This window comes from Rhinolophus ferrumequinum, chromosome 20, assembly GCF_004115265.2.
Source record: "Rhinolophus ferrumequinum isolate MPI-CBG mRhiFer1 chromosome 20, mRhiFer1_v1.p, whole genome shotgun sequence".
Classification (NCBI taxonomy): domain Eukaryota; kingdom Metazoa; phylum Chordata; class Mammalia; order Chiroptera; family Rhinolophidae; genus Rhinolophus; species Rhinolophus ferrumequinum.
The window spans coordinates 36628226-36644871 of NC_046303.1; the positions used below are offsets into that span (position 1 = coordinate 36628226).

At 35.0% G+C, this 16646-nt stretch overlaps 2 protein-coding genes across 2 annotated transcripts in view; one reads left to right on the plus strand and one right to left on the minus strand.

Moving 5' to 3' along the window:
* The window catches only part of ZNF804B (zinc finger protein 804B), a 454444-nt gene that overhangs the window by 413554 nt on the left and 24244 nt on the right, over positions 1-16646 (minus strand). The gene's annotated exons all lie outside the window — the stretch shown is intronic.
* TEX47 (testis expressed 47) lies at positions 7751-8512 on the plus strand. The gene has a single exon (XM_033088609.1). The coding sequence runs from the start codon at positions 7751-7753 to the stop codon at positions 8510-8512; it is 762 nt and encodes a 253-aa protein (XP_032944500.1).

The window sequence follows — 16646 nt, forward strand, 5'->3', positions numbered from 1 at the left end:
TCATGGAGACTTTAAGCTACACTTATAAAACTGAGTTTTTCATGTGCAAATAAAATATTTGGTTCACAAGAATACATACACAGAATCTGGCACATTTTTTTACAAATAGCAGACATATGTTAAATGTTTGAATTAAATAACAAAGTATTCCTAGCCTGCACTCTTCCTGACAAATAATTACCAAACACTGCTTAATAATGTTTTTGGCAAAGAGGCAATGCAAGAACAGTAATCCAGTTTTCTTTTTAATAAATCCTCAAATATCTAGAGATTTGGTAACTATACTCACTCTGGTTTGCTCTGCTAAACCAAGTATATAATGTCTACTTAATAGTTTATGTATGTGCTCTTAGTGAAATGTTCTACCCAAGTTGTTAGCCATTTATTTAGACCAAGGATTCTCTTACACTGATTGTTTAGATACATCAAAACACAGGAAGTGATCTAGAGTTTTTGGTTGCTCCAGTACATGAGCACAAGCGAAAGTTCAAAGTGGGATCTGGTATTCCAGGTACCAGAAATCAAGTTCTGTTAATGCACATCCTCACCCATTTCAGAGAAATAAATCCAAGAAACATTCACAAAGCCACTCCCCAACTCTGTTACCCGAAGGCCATGCCCAAATAAGAAGTCTTTCATTAAGCTTTCCAAGAAGTCCAGTCACCTTTTCTACCTCAGTGTTTCTACAGCACTAAACATTATTCACATGGTATTTATTATATTTTTCCCTGCACTTTGGTGATTCATGGACAATCTCATCGCCTCTACTGACCTCTAAACTCCTAGAATTAAGAACCTGCTGTTTTTCACATTTGTATTTTTTCCAGTGTCTATGATATTATCTGGCATACCAGAGGTGTCGATAAATATGAGCTGAAGGAAAAGATAAAGACAGTACAGACATTTTGCTGAATCACAGGTATGATGTATGGGTGCTCCTTTCAATTTACTTTGTCCAAACCATAAGTTATCCTCCATTTCCAGAGGAACTGTCATGTCATAGAGGAGCAAAGAATGGTCCTGTGACCATGGATAGAGAGAGGGAATAATTTCTCTTCTCTTTACTGTAGGTAGAAAGGCTAGGGAGGTTATTGAGAGGATGTTTGAATGTGTGCAAGGTACGTGAACACCCTATGGTTTACTTTCCTCTTCTGTAAATTGTGGGCAAAATTTCTGTCTACTTTATGGGGTTGTTGTGAAGATTACATGAATATGAGTAAAAGCATCTAGTACATGGCAATTGGTAAATAATCAATCAATGGTATTTAATCATTTTAATCCTTTTTATCTGCCTTACAAAGACAAAATGACACTGATGTTTTTTTTCAGAAAACATTTGATTCCAGATAATAAAACCAGACCATAAAGTATATAGCGAATATTAATGTGCACTGCTTGACATGAGTTACAAATATATGTTGCTTATTTATGAAAGATAAGTCAGATACTAAAGGTGGTTAAGTAGAATAATTGAAAGAAGACTCATAAGTTTCGATTCAAGTACTGTCACTTGTCAGTTATCTGAACGTGGATATCTACTCTAAACAGGTTACTCTGGGAGAAAAAAAACTGATGTCTCTTTATGCCATTTGCTAGCTAGAATAGTTCTGCTTGAGTCACCACCTGAGGGTAAATAACTATCCCTTCATAGATGAAACACAAGGACTGTGACATCTGGGAACTCAAATATTTGAGTGTCCATTGAAAGGAGAGTATACAATTATAATTACATATAACAGTAAGTCAAACTGCATGTTAATTCTATTGCTATTTGCTCAAAACTTTACTCTTGACATTTAAAAGTATGGTTGACAAAAGTTAAGGAAACAAGGTAAGCTGCCCTTAAATGTTTCAGATAGCCAGGTGACAATGAAATTAAAAAATTTGGAAGAAGCAACCAGCAACGAACAATGCATCACTAAATGGAAAAATACATTGGGAAAATGTAAATCAAACTATTATCTATCATGATAAACTATTGTTTCTAAATGTATTAGGTTGAACAATACAAAAGTATCACTATTAGACAGTTTTTCACTTGTAGAAATAACTATTTCATATGTTTTAAGTCAACTCCAATTAAGAAGGATATATTAAAATTGAATACATAGATTAATGATATTTTATATCATTTATATGGAATCATAATGATGAAAGATTATCATTTTTCAATTAGGCATATATTGAGAAACTAAGATATGTAAAAGACAAGAGAAACAAAAAACACACCTGGGGAAGAAAATCACAATTGAGCCCCTTTTAATAGAGGCTAAAAAGTAGAAAAATTGTACTGTAGATAAGAATGCAGTCATGAAGAGAAAGACGCTTACCTATATATAAAAGGTTAATTTGTTTGTTCACTGAAAAGGGGCTACTGGATAGCAATGCCCTGTAAATTTTTCCACTACCCTTGAGCAAAGTCAGTGTTAGGTAACAAATCCTGTAGTTGCATGTCCTCATTTTCTCCCTGGTATAATCCATCATTGGGAATTGGAAATAAAATAAAATCACTCCGGACATAACGAAAGTAGGGGCTCCCTCTGCTAACATTCTATCGTGGTGAAGTAAACAGAAAACTTTCAAAATTAGTATCTTAAGATCTTAAAGTTTCATGTTCTTAGCTGAATAGGTAAGGTGAAAAAACACTAGAAAAATACCAAGGGTAGAAGGCTCTTATTATAATCCAAATAAAGAGCTAGGACTATGAAGGAGGCAGTAAAAATCAAGAACCCATGATACATTTCAAAGTGAGTAAAAAGACTTAATCACAGAATAGAGTTGGGGAATAACTTTTAGGAAACATGAAAAGACCAAAGATATTGGCCTAGGAAATGAGAGGGGGAAAACTTGTTAATAGAGATATAAAAGGAATATTTTTTTAAGACAAATACAAATAATAAAATGTTGGCATTTAAAATTTGAAAGTATAGAGGTACATACATCTAAGAATAAGAGTTGTAAATAAGATTGCAATTTGGGAATCTTTTATACACAGAAAATACTAAAATGGGAACACAGTTTTTATTTTGTTGTTCTTTGTCAACCCCAACCAACTAGTAGTATCTGCCTTGAGTCTTAGATTGAGGAGTCCACCACAGGTGCACTCAGCAGGAAAGTCTCCATGGCCAATCAGCCATATCAATGATTCAATTTGGAGTGACATCAAGGACCACCCAACAACCCTTTCAAAATAGGAACACAGATGTTGCTGAGCTTTGGTCAAGAGTGAGAAAAGATCTGCATGATGAGCACAGAGCCTCAGTGTTGCCCAGAGTTGGGTATGAGAAGAAATTGGGCTAGGCCACAAATAGAGATTTGGGGAGAAATTCAGGGGAGTACAAAGTCATAGAAACCAAGAGAGGAGAGAAGTCCATCAAAGAGGTTGTGGTCAACATAATTACATTCTGCAAAGCAGTAAGATGAATGAGGGTAAGACCAGTCCCTAGACTGGGCAATGACAAGTTTCTGTGCAACTTGGAAAGATTGTATTGTTTCAGGGAGTGATGATGTGAGTAACAGTGAAAAATTATAGTCAGTTTTCATGTACCACACAATTAAGGAATTACTAAGTCACCTCTCAAGCGCCACTTTCTGGTATAATTTATCACTGTCTATTATTAAAACCAGATAATTAGTTTGGATAACAAAAACCTACGGGGGGAAAAGTACTCTAAGGTTTAATTTTTAAAAATTAAATAAGGATATTTTATAACCTTGCTTTAAAATCATGGTTTGGAGCTCACATGAATGCAATTTTAAGATATGGCATTATTAATTTTTATTCTAAAAAATTAACTTAAATTCCCATTAAATTAAAAAAAAACGCTATAGAAGAATTTTCTTACACAGGAATACTTCATTTTATTGCACTTCATTTTTAGTTGTGCTTCACAGGTATTGTATTTTATACAAGATGAAGATTTGTGACAACCCTGCCTTGAGCAAGTCTGTTGGCGCCATTTTCCCAACAGCATTTGCTCACTTCATGTCTCTGTGTCACATTTTGGTAATTCTCACAATAATTCAAACTTTTTCATTATTATTATATTTGCTATGGTGACCTGTGATCAGTGATTTTTGATGTTACTATTGTAATTGTTTGGGGGTGCCACAAACCACACACATGTAAGACAGCGAACTTAATCAATAAATGTTGTGTGTGTTCTGACTGCTTCAGAGACTCACTGTTCTCCCATCTCTCTCCCTCTCCTCAGTCCTCCCTAGTCCCTGAGACACAACCATATTGAACTTAGGCCAATGAATAACCCTACAATGGCCTCTGAACAGTCAAATGAAAGGAAGAGTTGCGTGTCTCTCATTTTAAATCAAAAGCTAGGAATGATTAGCTTGGTGAGGAAAGCATGTCCAAAGCTGAGATCAGCTTAAAGCTAGGTCTCTTGTGCCAAAGTTAGCCAGGTTGGGAATACAAAGGAAAAGTTCTGGAAGGAAACTAAGAGTGCTACTCTAGTGAATACACAAATGATTTGAAAGCAAAACAACCTATTGCTGAAATAAAGAAAGTTTTAGTGTTCTGGATAGAAGATCAAACCAGCAATAACATTGCCCTAAGCCAAAGCCTAATCCAGAGCAAGGCCTTAACTCTCATTACTTCTATGAAGGCTGAGAGAGGTGAGAAGGCTGCAGAAGAAAAGGTTGAAGCGTTTCTTCAAAGGAGAAAAGGAGAGGTTGGTTCATGAGGTTTAAGGAAAGAAGCTGTCTTGGTAACATAAAAATGTAAGATGAAGCAGCAAGTGCTGACATAGAAACTGCAGCAAGTTACCCAGAAAATCCAGCTGATTAATGAGGGTGGCTACATAGATTTTCAATGCAGATGAAACAGCCTTAGATTGGATGAAGATGCCCTCTCGGATTTTGAAAATGCCTTTCTCTCCTCTCGGAGAGAAGTCAATGCCTGGCTTCAAAGCTTCAAAGGACAGTCTGGCTCTCTTGTTAGTGGCTAACACATTTGATAACTTGAAGTTGAAGCCAATGCTCTTTTACCATTCTGAAAATCTAGGGCCCTTAACAATTATGCTCAATCTACTCTGTCTGTGCGTTATAAAAAGAACAAAACCTGAATGACAGCCCATCCATTTACAACATGGTTTACTGAACATTTTAAGCCCTCTGTTGAGACCTAGTGCTCAGAAAAAAAAAAATAAAATAAAATAAAAAAATGATTCATTTCAAACTAATACTGCTCATTGACAATGCACCTGGTTATCCAAGAGCTCCGATAAAGATGTACAATGAGATTAATGTTGTTTCCATGCCTACTAACATGTATCCATTCTGCAGCCCCTGGATCAAGAACTAATTCTGACTTTCAAGTCTTATTATTTCAGAAACACATTTCATAAGCTATAGCTGCCATAGACAGTGATTCCTCTGATGGGTCTGGGCAAAATCAACTGAAAACTTTCTAGAAAGTATTCATCACTCCAGATGCCATTAAAAATACTTGTGATTCACGGGAAGAGGCCAAGATATCAACGTTAACAGCAATTCGGAAGAAGATGATTCCAACTCTCATGCATAACATTGAGAGATTTAAGGCTTTGGTGGAGGAAGTAACTGCAGACGTGGTGGAAAATAGCAAGAGAACTAGAATTAGCAGTGGAGCTTGATGATGTGACTGAATTGCTGCTGCAATCTCATGATAAAACTTGAATGAATGAGTTGCTTCTTATGGATGAGCAAATAAAAAGGTTTCTTGAGATGAAATCCACTCCTTTTGAAGATGCTGTGAATATCTTTGAAATGACAACAAAGGATTGAGAATATTGCACAAGCTTAGTTGATGTAGCAGTGGCAGGTTTTGAAAGCATCATCTCCAATATTGAAAGAAGTTCTGCTGTGGGTAAAATGTTATCAAACAGCATCATATGCTACAGAAAAATCATTCTTGAAAACAAGGGTCAATCAATGGGTTAAACTTCACTGTTGTCTTATCTTAAGAAATTGCCACAACCACCCCAACCTTCAGCAACCGCCACCCTGATCAGTCAGCAGCCATCAATATCGAGGTAAGGCTCCCAACGAGCAAAAAGATTATGACTTGCTGAAGGCTCAGGTAATGGTTAGCATTTTTTTAGCAAGTAAGTATTTTATAACTAAGGTATGTACATGTTTTACACATATGCTACTACACACTTAATAGACTATGTTATAGTGTAAACACAACTTTTGTATGCACTGGGAAACCATAAAATTTGTGTGATTCACTTCAATGTGATTTTCACTTTATTGTTGTGGTCTAGAACCAAACCTGCCATACCTGTGAGGTATGCCTGTAACAGAGTCACCATGACACAGAATCTGATATCTGTTCTTATAGTCATAATTAGTTCATAAATATCTGTTTAGCCCAAGTAAACAGAATAGGGAGTTTATTGAGAACATGTTTGAATTGTGTGCAAGGTTTGTAACTACTTCCTGCTTTAGCTTCCTCTTCTCTACATTACGACGAAAGATAAAGAATATGTCTAGGAAGATGTTCAAGTCCACCATCTGTCTGACTTTGAAAGGCCCCTGGCTAAAAACAAGCTAGTCCAGAAAACAAGCCCTCATTTCCCCTAAGGTGAGGTTGAGGTGGGTGCTTAGATACCCTCATTAAATTAAGATGTGAGCTGCCAGTGAGCTCTGGCCCTTTAATACTACCGACATTCTGATTCACTAGGGCACTCTGGAAATTGGAATAGAACACAGGACAGCTGAGAGCGCCCAAGACACACTGGCAGTTGGAAGAGTGATGGAGGACAAGCAGGACCTCATGGACAGGTAATAGAAAGAAGCACTTGAAGAAAGAAAGAAACGTTAAGTTGACCTGGAGGGAAGACATTTGTAAGAAAAGTTAAAAGTAAATGTCTTTTTTATTTGACCCCAACAACAACCCCCCCCCCCAGGGAAAAAAAAGAAAAAGAAAAGAAAAGAAAAGAAAGAAAGAGAATAGAAAAGAAAAAGCCATTTCTGAGGTTTGTTGACAGGAAAAAACAAAGAATCAAAATGAGTTACTTCCAAAATTTACTACTGTTGTTATCCAATCAACATATTAACTTTTGTACTGAGTAAAGGGTAAATAAGCCAATGAGACCTAAGAGATCCCCAGACTTAAAAATATATGTATTGACCTATTAAATTTATAACAGAAATTTGGAAAATTACCATAAAACACCATTTAAAATTTTTGACACATCAAGGACAATCTGTCATCACTATTACATAAATGAAAAGACATTTTAATGTCTTTTAACACTATTGTCAGTGACTGTCAGCAGATACACTCCTCTCTCTCTCTCTCTCTCTCTCTCTTTGTATGGGTGTGTGTGTGTGTTACAAGGATGAGGACTGAAAAAAAAAAAAAAGGACTATAAATTGAAGAAGAAAATAATGTAAATAAAAACAGAGTGAACTTCTCTCAATTAAGTTCTCTCTTCTGCCCACAACCCAGTTCATTGGAGAGGTTTTCCTAGGATGTATGTTACCTATTTCATTGTAAACTTTTTTTAAAAAGTCTCCATAATTTGAGTATTGTTTTAACATTCGCTTTTGTGTCAAAGACATTGTTTATTGATATCCACTGGAGGGGATTTTGCTATTCAGTATCATTTAACAAACTGAGTAAACTCTTTTTTTTTTCTTGTCAGAAGAAATAAAAATAGCAGTTCATCACTAAAGAATCATCCTGATAATGTATATATTGTGATGAGCTAAAAATTGGAATTATCTAGAAGAATAATTAGGACTCATCATGTTCTTCTCAGACCATACCAAAAAGGTGAGCAAAAGATCTCTTCCATCGGACTCTCACCTAATGCCTCAAGTTCCACGTGGCAATTACTTTCATTTTCAGGAAGAAAAGCAAAGACTACAGCTAAAGAAATTCCTTCTTCATAGGCTATTTCTAGTGGCCAAGATAACAGCCAACATAGAAAAAAAAGATCTTGCTCACTACTATGAACAAGTGTTTCAGTCAATTTTGAAACACCACCTAGGAGAAGCAGTAACGGGGGTACTGCTCATGTATCCTACTTACATTCTGCATATCCTTGAGTCCTCCAGTGGTACTCTTTACCGAATTCTTTTGGATTACGTTGACCATGAAACAAAGGAAAGAGAATATTTTATCCAGGGAATGAAAATTATAGTCGTGTCCCATAACATCCCAACAAGGATCTTCATGCAGTGGCAAGTTTCAACAATAAAAGTGCCCGTCATGTATCTTGATGATGTGACACAGTCACAATCCCTAGAAGAGGTCATCACAGAGTTTCTCACCCAAACTCATAAACTGGCGCTCTACCTTTTTAAGACTGTTAAAGTGAGCAGTAAAGGACCAGGTGACAACTTGCACCAAGTTGCTCCTGAATTACTCCTCCCAGAACAAATAATAAAGTACTTGTGCAAATCTGAAGAATTCATGGACCCAAAAACTTTCCTCGACATGTATAATAAACCCATACATGTCACTTTGGATTCTGAGGTGGTATGGCCTGCTCCGTCCCAATTCTAGGATTGAGAGAGATGTTCTGGTCGATGTGGTGAAATCTGTTATGGGATTTATGCTACTTAAATAAAAGGAAAATATTTCTAAATTTACTCTTCTCTTTAAAAATAAACAGAATACCACAATGTACACGAAGGTAATATATTAATCTTTACAGAGTATGTTGAGCTAAACTTGAAAATGTATCTGTTTCTCCTGATATTAAGTTCAGTACAGTATTTTAATAGGTGGAGGAGTTTAATAAGTTCTCAAATGGTAACATCATTTTGATAGAATAACCTTTTTTTTTTAAAAGTATCGTTGAAAAAGGACAAACACTCGATTCAGATTCTCCTTCATTCTCTGAATAGTCAATGACCAGTTTTCACCACAGAGAACCAAATTTTAGGAAAGACAATTTTGTTCTCAGCGTACAAAATTTAGGAGAAAAATATCACCCTTGAATTGCTTGCAATCTAAGGTTTGAGGTAAGTATGTGTAAAAGCAAATATATACGATTTGAAAAAATCATTATTTTAGTAGCAGTATGTAGGAAAGATTTTAAGAGCACAAATGAAAAAGCAATCTCCATATGATTCTTGAATTCAGAAAACAAAATCTAAACTTAGTTATTTCCTATAAAGCAATTAACTATATGCAATTTCTAAAGGAGCTATTTCAAGTTGGTCTCTCCCTTCCTTTACCCAGGATTAATGTGTGTGTGTTTTTTTGGTATCACTTGAAACTTTATAGTATGTTTTAAAAAATAAATGACATTAACATTTTCATTACTTAAATGATACTCATGTAACGTTATTTCAATATCTTATGAAACAGACTAGATTTAAAGGAAAAAATTCTTTATTTTAGTTTCATTTTTTATTTATTTGATTTTTCAGTCTCTGTAGGGAATAAAAAGCAATCTCAGGATGCACCTCAAATTTGTCATATGCAGATAATTTGTCATCATTTGTTCCATATAAGAATCAAATTTCAAGAAAGACCATTTCTATTTTTAAATTTTGTAATATAGATTTAGATACAGAATGGCATTTTTCACTTTTAGCTGAACTTGAAGTTCTGTTCATTTAAATTTAGTGACAGAAGGAGTATAATTTAGATAAAATGAGATTCTTCTGGTTAACAAGGGTACATAATGTACAAACATTTTTCAATTTAGTAAAATACCTAATATTAGTCAGCAGTGTGTCATTTACTCTTTGAACTGTGAAACAGACACAGGTACCCACAGATAGTAAATGTTTAGTGACACAATGAGTGAAGGTAAAAGATAGTGCTCTCCAGGCCAAATAAAGAAATAGAAATAACAATGAAAAAGTAAGCCTTGGTCTAGGCTTTGAATGGATGTGAGGAAAGGTTTGGGAGGGCAGACAAGCATATTCAATAGAGAAAGAGCAGAAACAGGAACAAGCAGAAACAATAAATGTTCATTGGATCTAACGGAACCCCTTTAGCAAGGTAAGTTTTGTTTCCCAGTGAATAGAAGTACAGTTTATAAATAAAATTATATATTTATACATATAAAACATAGCATGTTATATTTTTCAAAACTGGCCACTGCAATATATCCCATCCCACATGTTCTTCTTCCAATGTGACCTATACATTCCTCCCGTGCATGGTGGCTTCTATTATACATCCCCTGCCCTTGACATCAGACTGACCTTTGTGACTGCCTCAACCGATAGAGTTGTGAAATCAGACTGACCTTTGTGACTGCCTCAACCAACCTCAAACAACAGAAGTGATCCCATGTGACCTCCAAGACAAGGTCATAAAAATGCCATGCACCTTTCCTTGATCACTTGAATGTTAGGTTAGCCCTTGGAACCTAAACAATATGCTGTCAGTAATCCAAGCAGTTTTCCAGACAGTATCCCCAGCGGAGGTCCCAGCCAACAGCCAGTGGCACCACTAGACATGTGAATTAAGTGAATCTTCCGGTGATTCTAGACTGCAGCCTCTCAGTCAACCTGGATTTCAAGTCAGACCAGCTGACACTGTGGAGTAGTGGAGTACAGATGAGCTGTTCCCAACGAGCCCTATTCAAATTGCAGGTTTGTGAACAACATTAACGATTGGTGAACAATATTAATGATTTAAGCCACTAAGTTTTGGGTGGATGATTATCAGCAGTCTGAAACAATAATATGGTACATGTAACAGTAACAATATTATATATACAACAGGAATAATAATATATACATATATTTTATACATAATTATATATGTGTAATTTCATCACTTGTTTATTCACTCATTTATGCAACTAATATTTACTAAATATCTGCTAGTAAATATTTACTAGGAGGCCAAACACTGTGCTGGTCACTGAGTACTCGTGTATAAACAACAGTAAGACGTGTGTCTTCCACACTGTCTAGCATACATCTTTTATTGGTTTATAATGCTTTCTGGTATGAGAAATAGTGACAGAAAATTAATTCATCAAGCCAAAGGAAAACATTAAAAATGTGAGTCATCTTGGAGAAGTTATAGAAAATATCTAAATAATAACTTAGTATACTGTTATTTACTTAGTATACTGATTTACTTACCCTGTTTCCCTGGAAATAAGACCTAGCAGGACAATCAGCTCTAACACGTCCTTTGGAGCAAAAATTAATATAAGACCTGGTATTATATTATATTATTCCTGGTATATATTGTATTATATTATATTATACCCAGTATTATATTATAGTATATTATATTTATTATATTAATTATATTATGTAAGACCCAGTCTTGTATTATAGTAAAATAAGACCAGGTCTTATATTAATTTTTACTCCAAAAGATGCATTAGAGCTGATTGTCCGGCTAGGTCTTATTTTCAGGAAAACACAGTGGTATACTGTTATTTTATACTTAAAGGATTTATGAAGTGTCAACTGTGAAAATAACTGGAAAATAAACTCAAAGTGACTACACATAAATTAAGGTACTTATGTAAGTATTTATTTATTTTAGTGAACACACTAGAATGAGTCTATTCAGATGAAATTAACCCTTCCTCGGAGTCACCTTAGGAGGGCTTATACTTATTCCAGTGACATCCTTGCTGAAAACATTTCATGATTCTTTTATGGCAGATTAATTAAAAAGGTATATAAATGAGAGGGAGTTTAAATATTTTAGTAACATCTAGTTTTTTGATCCCCAAATAACGTATACTTCAACTTGATTGGTGACCTTAACATTCAATCTTTATTCATAGAAATTGTTTGTTTTTAAGTATTGCATTCCCTCTCAAAGAAAGATCTGCTGTCACTGAACATACTAAAAGTGTGATACTGCCTCTAAGGGGAAACACAAATATGTTTTCAGTAACAGTCGCATTATTGAGATTCTATATAGCTCACTAATATGTCTTTAAAAGGAACAACGCTCATTTAGCTATGTATGTTTGGAAATATTTGATAAAATGAAGAAATATGATACCTATACTCTACAAGTGTACTTTAATTTGATCCAGTCCAAAAATGCTACTCATTAAATCTTAGGGCGACTAATAATGTAATTCTCAACCCAGTGAGAATTATAGTTTCCTCACAATAAAACTTTACATAAAACCAGAGCACAGAAGTTAACCCAAACAGAAAATGAGTATTTAACACTGAACATATAACATTCAATATTCATGTAACACCAAACATACAACATATGCTCATATTTAATGAACATGTAACATTGAAATAGTGTGACCAGCGCTATTCTAATCTTTTTGTTTTGATATGAATATCTTTATAATTGGCATGTTGATGACCTTATACTTATGAGTAACCAAGGACTTTCAGAAAGGTTATAGTTTTCTTGAAAGATAACTAAAATAACATTATTTGGAAGAAAAACATTCCCAGGGTAAATTTAAATTTCTACTGTTTTCATTTTAATTAAAGAGGCATCTGGATTACTTCATGGAGAATTATTGCTGAATACAAAGAGATTTTCACAGTCAGTGACTTTATCATAACTTTAGCAACACAAAACATTTCAAATCCGTTAAAACTTTCTCTAGTTGCTGAATTCCCTCAACTTCCACGAGGAACTGGAAATGAAACAGCCTATCACCAACTTCATATAGCAAGTGCTTTTAGATTATTTTATATTGTAGTAAATGACAAGGTAGAATTAGAGTTCTCCCTCTTGTGGTCAATTAGGTAAATTTCCAAATTATCTGTTGATAGGACTTATATAATAAATAGTCCATAGCTTTTAAGAAAATATAAAGAGCATCCCCAAAGGTACCTTTCAAACATCTGCTCTTCATCGCTTGTTTTGCATATGAAGATTGTGAGACCCAAAGACATGAAGTGTTTTGCCAACAGTAAAAGCAAGAGTTAATAACAGCAGTCCTTTCCACTTCACCAATTTAAGTGATGAATTGAGATCATGGTTAGGGGTCTGGATTTAATTATAAGTGTTCTCTTCACTAGTAGTACATCATGCCTCTCCTGTGTTCCAGTCCTCACATAGTGCCTTCTTCTCTAGGCAGCCCGCTGGGTTTCCACAGATATCTCCATCACCACACACTCTAGATAGAACGTGTCATTCCCTGCCACCACTATTCCTTCAGTCTGTGCCCCCACTTGCACTCCCTGTTTCTGTAAAATGGACCAATCTCCACACAGTTGCCAAGAGAAACCTGAACATTGTCCCAATTTCCTTCCTTCCATTTTATGACGGACAGCCAATCAATCCAAGTCCGTCCATTTTCCACAGTAGGTAGTTCTAGTGTCTGGACTTGTTTCTGTTCCCTCATTCCAATCTCCTCTTCCTCTTCTCTCTCTTTCTAGTCTATATAATAGTTCTATCAAAGGTAAAGGCAGTATAGCCCAGGTTTAAGAGAGCCACCTCTGGTATCAAATTGTTGTGCTGAAACCTAGTTCTGTAACTTTTTATAGAGCTGTAATTTGTTTCTTCACCTTTGTGAACCTGAGTTTCATCATCTACAAAATGAATGTGATAACAGTGTCTGCATTATAAGATTGGTTATAGGTATTGCATGAAATACTGGGGTGAAGATCCCGGCAAACAGTAAGCATTCCATAAACGTTATTCCACTGATCAAAATTCTTCAGTGGCTTCCATTTCAACTTCAGGATCAAAAGCAACACTTTATCATGATCTGTAAAGTGTTGACTCTGACCTTTGCTCGCTTAGCTCCCCAGCCTTGTTTTGTGCCCACCATTCTCTTTTTTCACACTTTTTTCTATTTCCCAGTATTTCCATGCTCTTTGCCTTTAACTTCCTTCCTCACTTATCTTAGCAAACTTCTACTTATCAATCAAATTACATTTCCTCTGTGAAGCCTGGCAAATTCAAGAAATCTTTTCTGCCATTAGGCACATGGTATTCAACCACATTCTAGCAATTCTCCTATCATATTGCTGTTGTTTATTTTCATACTCATTTCCCCGTCAGCAACTTGTAAGCAATTACGATGGGTGTTTTGATATTTGTATCTTTAGTGCTTTATTTTTAAAATGAGTTGTTTAAAATATTCTGTAAGAATTTCTCCTTAAGGTTAATTTTACTTTTACCAAAATGATTATGAAATTTCAATATATTAAAATGTTCCTATATGATTGATTGGGTTTGGGCCAGTGTCCATGAAGCTTACAAGTCAAAATACAATGGTTGCATCTCATCTGAAATCTTCAGTTTTATTCCAATAATAATTTCTTCCAATGTAATTTGGAAAGATACCAAGAATACCTTCTGGAAGTGATTCAGCTGAACTTTTGTATATATGCATTACTACAGGAGTTCATTTCCAATTCATTGGATTAAAAATACTCTTTCTTGTTGAAACACCTGAGCAAGCTACTGGTAAAGTATACAACCTTTACTCCATATTTTTAAAATGTTTTCTTTAAGTTCTTCGAGTCCTTGTTTCACTAGCAACACTTATCTGTTCTTTGAGATGTGTGCTTGGTTAAGACTGATTTTATCTATTATCTATATTTTGCTTAGGTTATTATATCATAGCTTTGATTCCATTTTAATTATATATTTCACATTTCTGGTCTGTTTTTAAAATACCAAGCCATTTTTAAAGACACTACATAAAAACAGTGCATTAAATGTAAAGCCTAGATTTATGGAGAAATAAATTTAAAAATACTTATATTTTACCCAAACTCACTCTAGTGCAATGACCGCCTCAGGGAACTCTCTTGCCTTCCTCCTTTCCTTCTTCCCAGTTTAAACTACACTTTGCTTTTGGAAAGCAAAAATAATAGATTACCCTACAACCAGGTTAATTTTATCGTAGATAAAAACTACACACCTTTTTAAAGCTTTGATTCTTCACTTTCTATCCTTTACAGTGACAATTCTTGAGCACGTAGTCTGTTCCAATCAAAATCAAAATGAATGAAAAGAATATTGACGTGAGATGAATAACCTTTGTTATGTACTCTCTCTATTACTAACTCATTATGTGCTCTTGAACAATTAATTTATTTCTTTTGGGAACTCTGCTAATCTACATCATAGAAGCTATGAGCATCAAAATGAAGTCCATGAAGTTCTTGAACTGTTATCCAAATATGTGTCTGAAAGACTATGCTGTCTTATAACATGGCAGGCAGAGGATAGGATTAAGGTGTTTTTATTAAAAATTTTAAGCTTAGTGTCTAAATAAATGACTAACCCAGACCATCACAGAATACTTGTGGGCAATACCAACATTTTCCTTTAAAAAATCCATCCTGGCTACATCTATTTTAGGGCAAAGACATTAAGAATCCAGAAATCTACATATTAGATTAGGACATCTAAAGAGCAAGTTTGGTAGCATGGTGGAGTCAGAAGAAACAGCAGAGTGGAGCATTTTTCTTTAAGGCTGTTGGCAAGCTACTGAGGATTTTAAGCAGGGCGTAATCAAATTGGTTTGGCTGCTGAGTGGAGAATGGATTGGCAGGGGACATCTTGGTGCAGATAGGCTCCTTAGTAAGCGGTTACAAATCTTCTGGCAGGAGATGACAATAGCTTCAAGTAGATTAATGGCTGTGGAAATGGATTTAAGGGGACCAATTTGAGAGCTAATCAGGAGGTAAATAAACCTAGGGTATGAGGGAGAGGAAGGTGTCAAATAGATTAGGTTTTTAGTTTTTCTACCAAGACGTAAACCATACCTGAGACAGGAAATGTAAAAGGAATACAGAATTTGTAGGAGAAGATTGTGCTTTTTAATTACTGACAATTTACAGCTACATCATAGCTACATGTTGGAACAATTTTTGTTTGATATTTCATTAGTAATATCTTTGAATAATGTATAGAGCACAGACATTATATTAAATCTCATACTTTGTTGAAATGGCTAAGTACTAATATGTATTTTCTGATATAAGTAACTTCTAATAAAGAAAAGTGAATGAAAACAGTTTAATAAATTAAAATACATAGAGCTGAAGGAGAAATTATCCCAAAGATTATCTTGAGTCTGATACTCACTAACTACAGCTCCTCTTTAATTTCATGTCTGCATTTATTGAGCTTAATTCCTTCCCTTGGTCCAATAATAGTCATTGAAACATTAATGCAATAATTTTTATTGATTGCCTCTTATATGTATAGTCAGTCATGTGTTAGGGGTCACATAAGCCTCAAACACATAAAAGTCTCTCCATAGGACCCCCATTACTCCATTGGCATATCATTTATTCCATCTGCAATAAAAATTTAGGTGAAAAGGAGTCCGTTAGCATTACATGGAAATGGCTTGCTCCTGTTTCTCTCAGTTGGTTGTGGGACAACATGACACGCATTGAATTTTATTCTTTCTCTGTATTTAGTCATTCACCAAATATGAAAAATGGTGTCAAGCACTTTGTCAGGCATGGGACTCGGGAGTGTAATGCAGTTATGACCAAATCAGCATAATGTCCACCTTAGGGAGTATGTAGTCTCTGTCTCTCTCTACCCCAGACACATGAAAGAAAATTAAACCATGAAAATCATTGTCATCATCATGGATAAACAAGTTGCAACAGTTTCCGAACTTTACCTAGTTTGGAGAATTAGGGGATGCCTCTGAGGGAAAAAAAGATGCAGGGATTACTGAAAGTTAAATGGAAGTGAGCCAAATCAAAGGCAAGGAGTACAAGAGAGTGAAGGGAGTGTCCCT

What these genes read in the sequence shown, in the direction of transcription:
- TEX47 (XM_033088609.1), top strand. Translation starts at nt 7,751, where the DNA reads ATGTTCTTCTCAGACCATACCAAAAAGGTGAGCAAAAGATCTCTTCCA.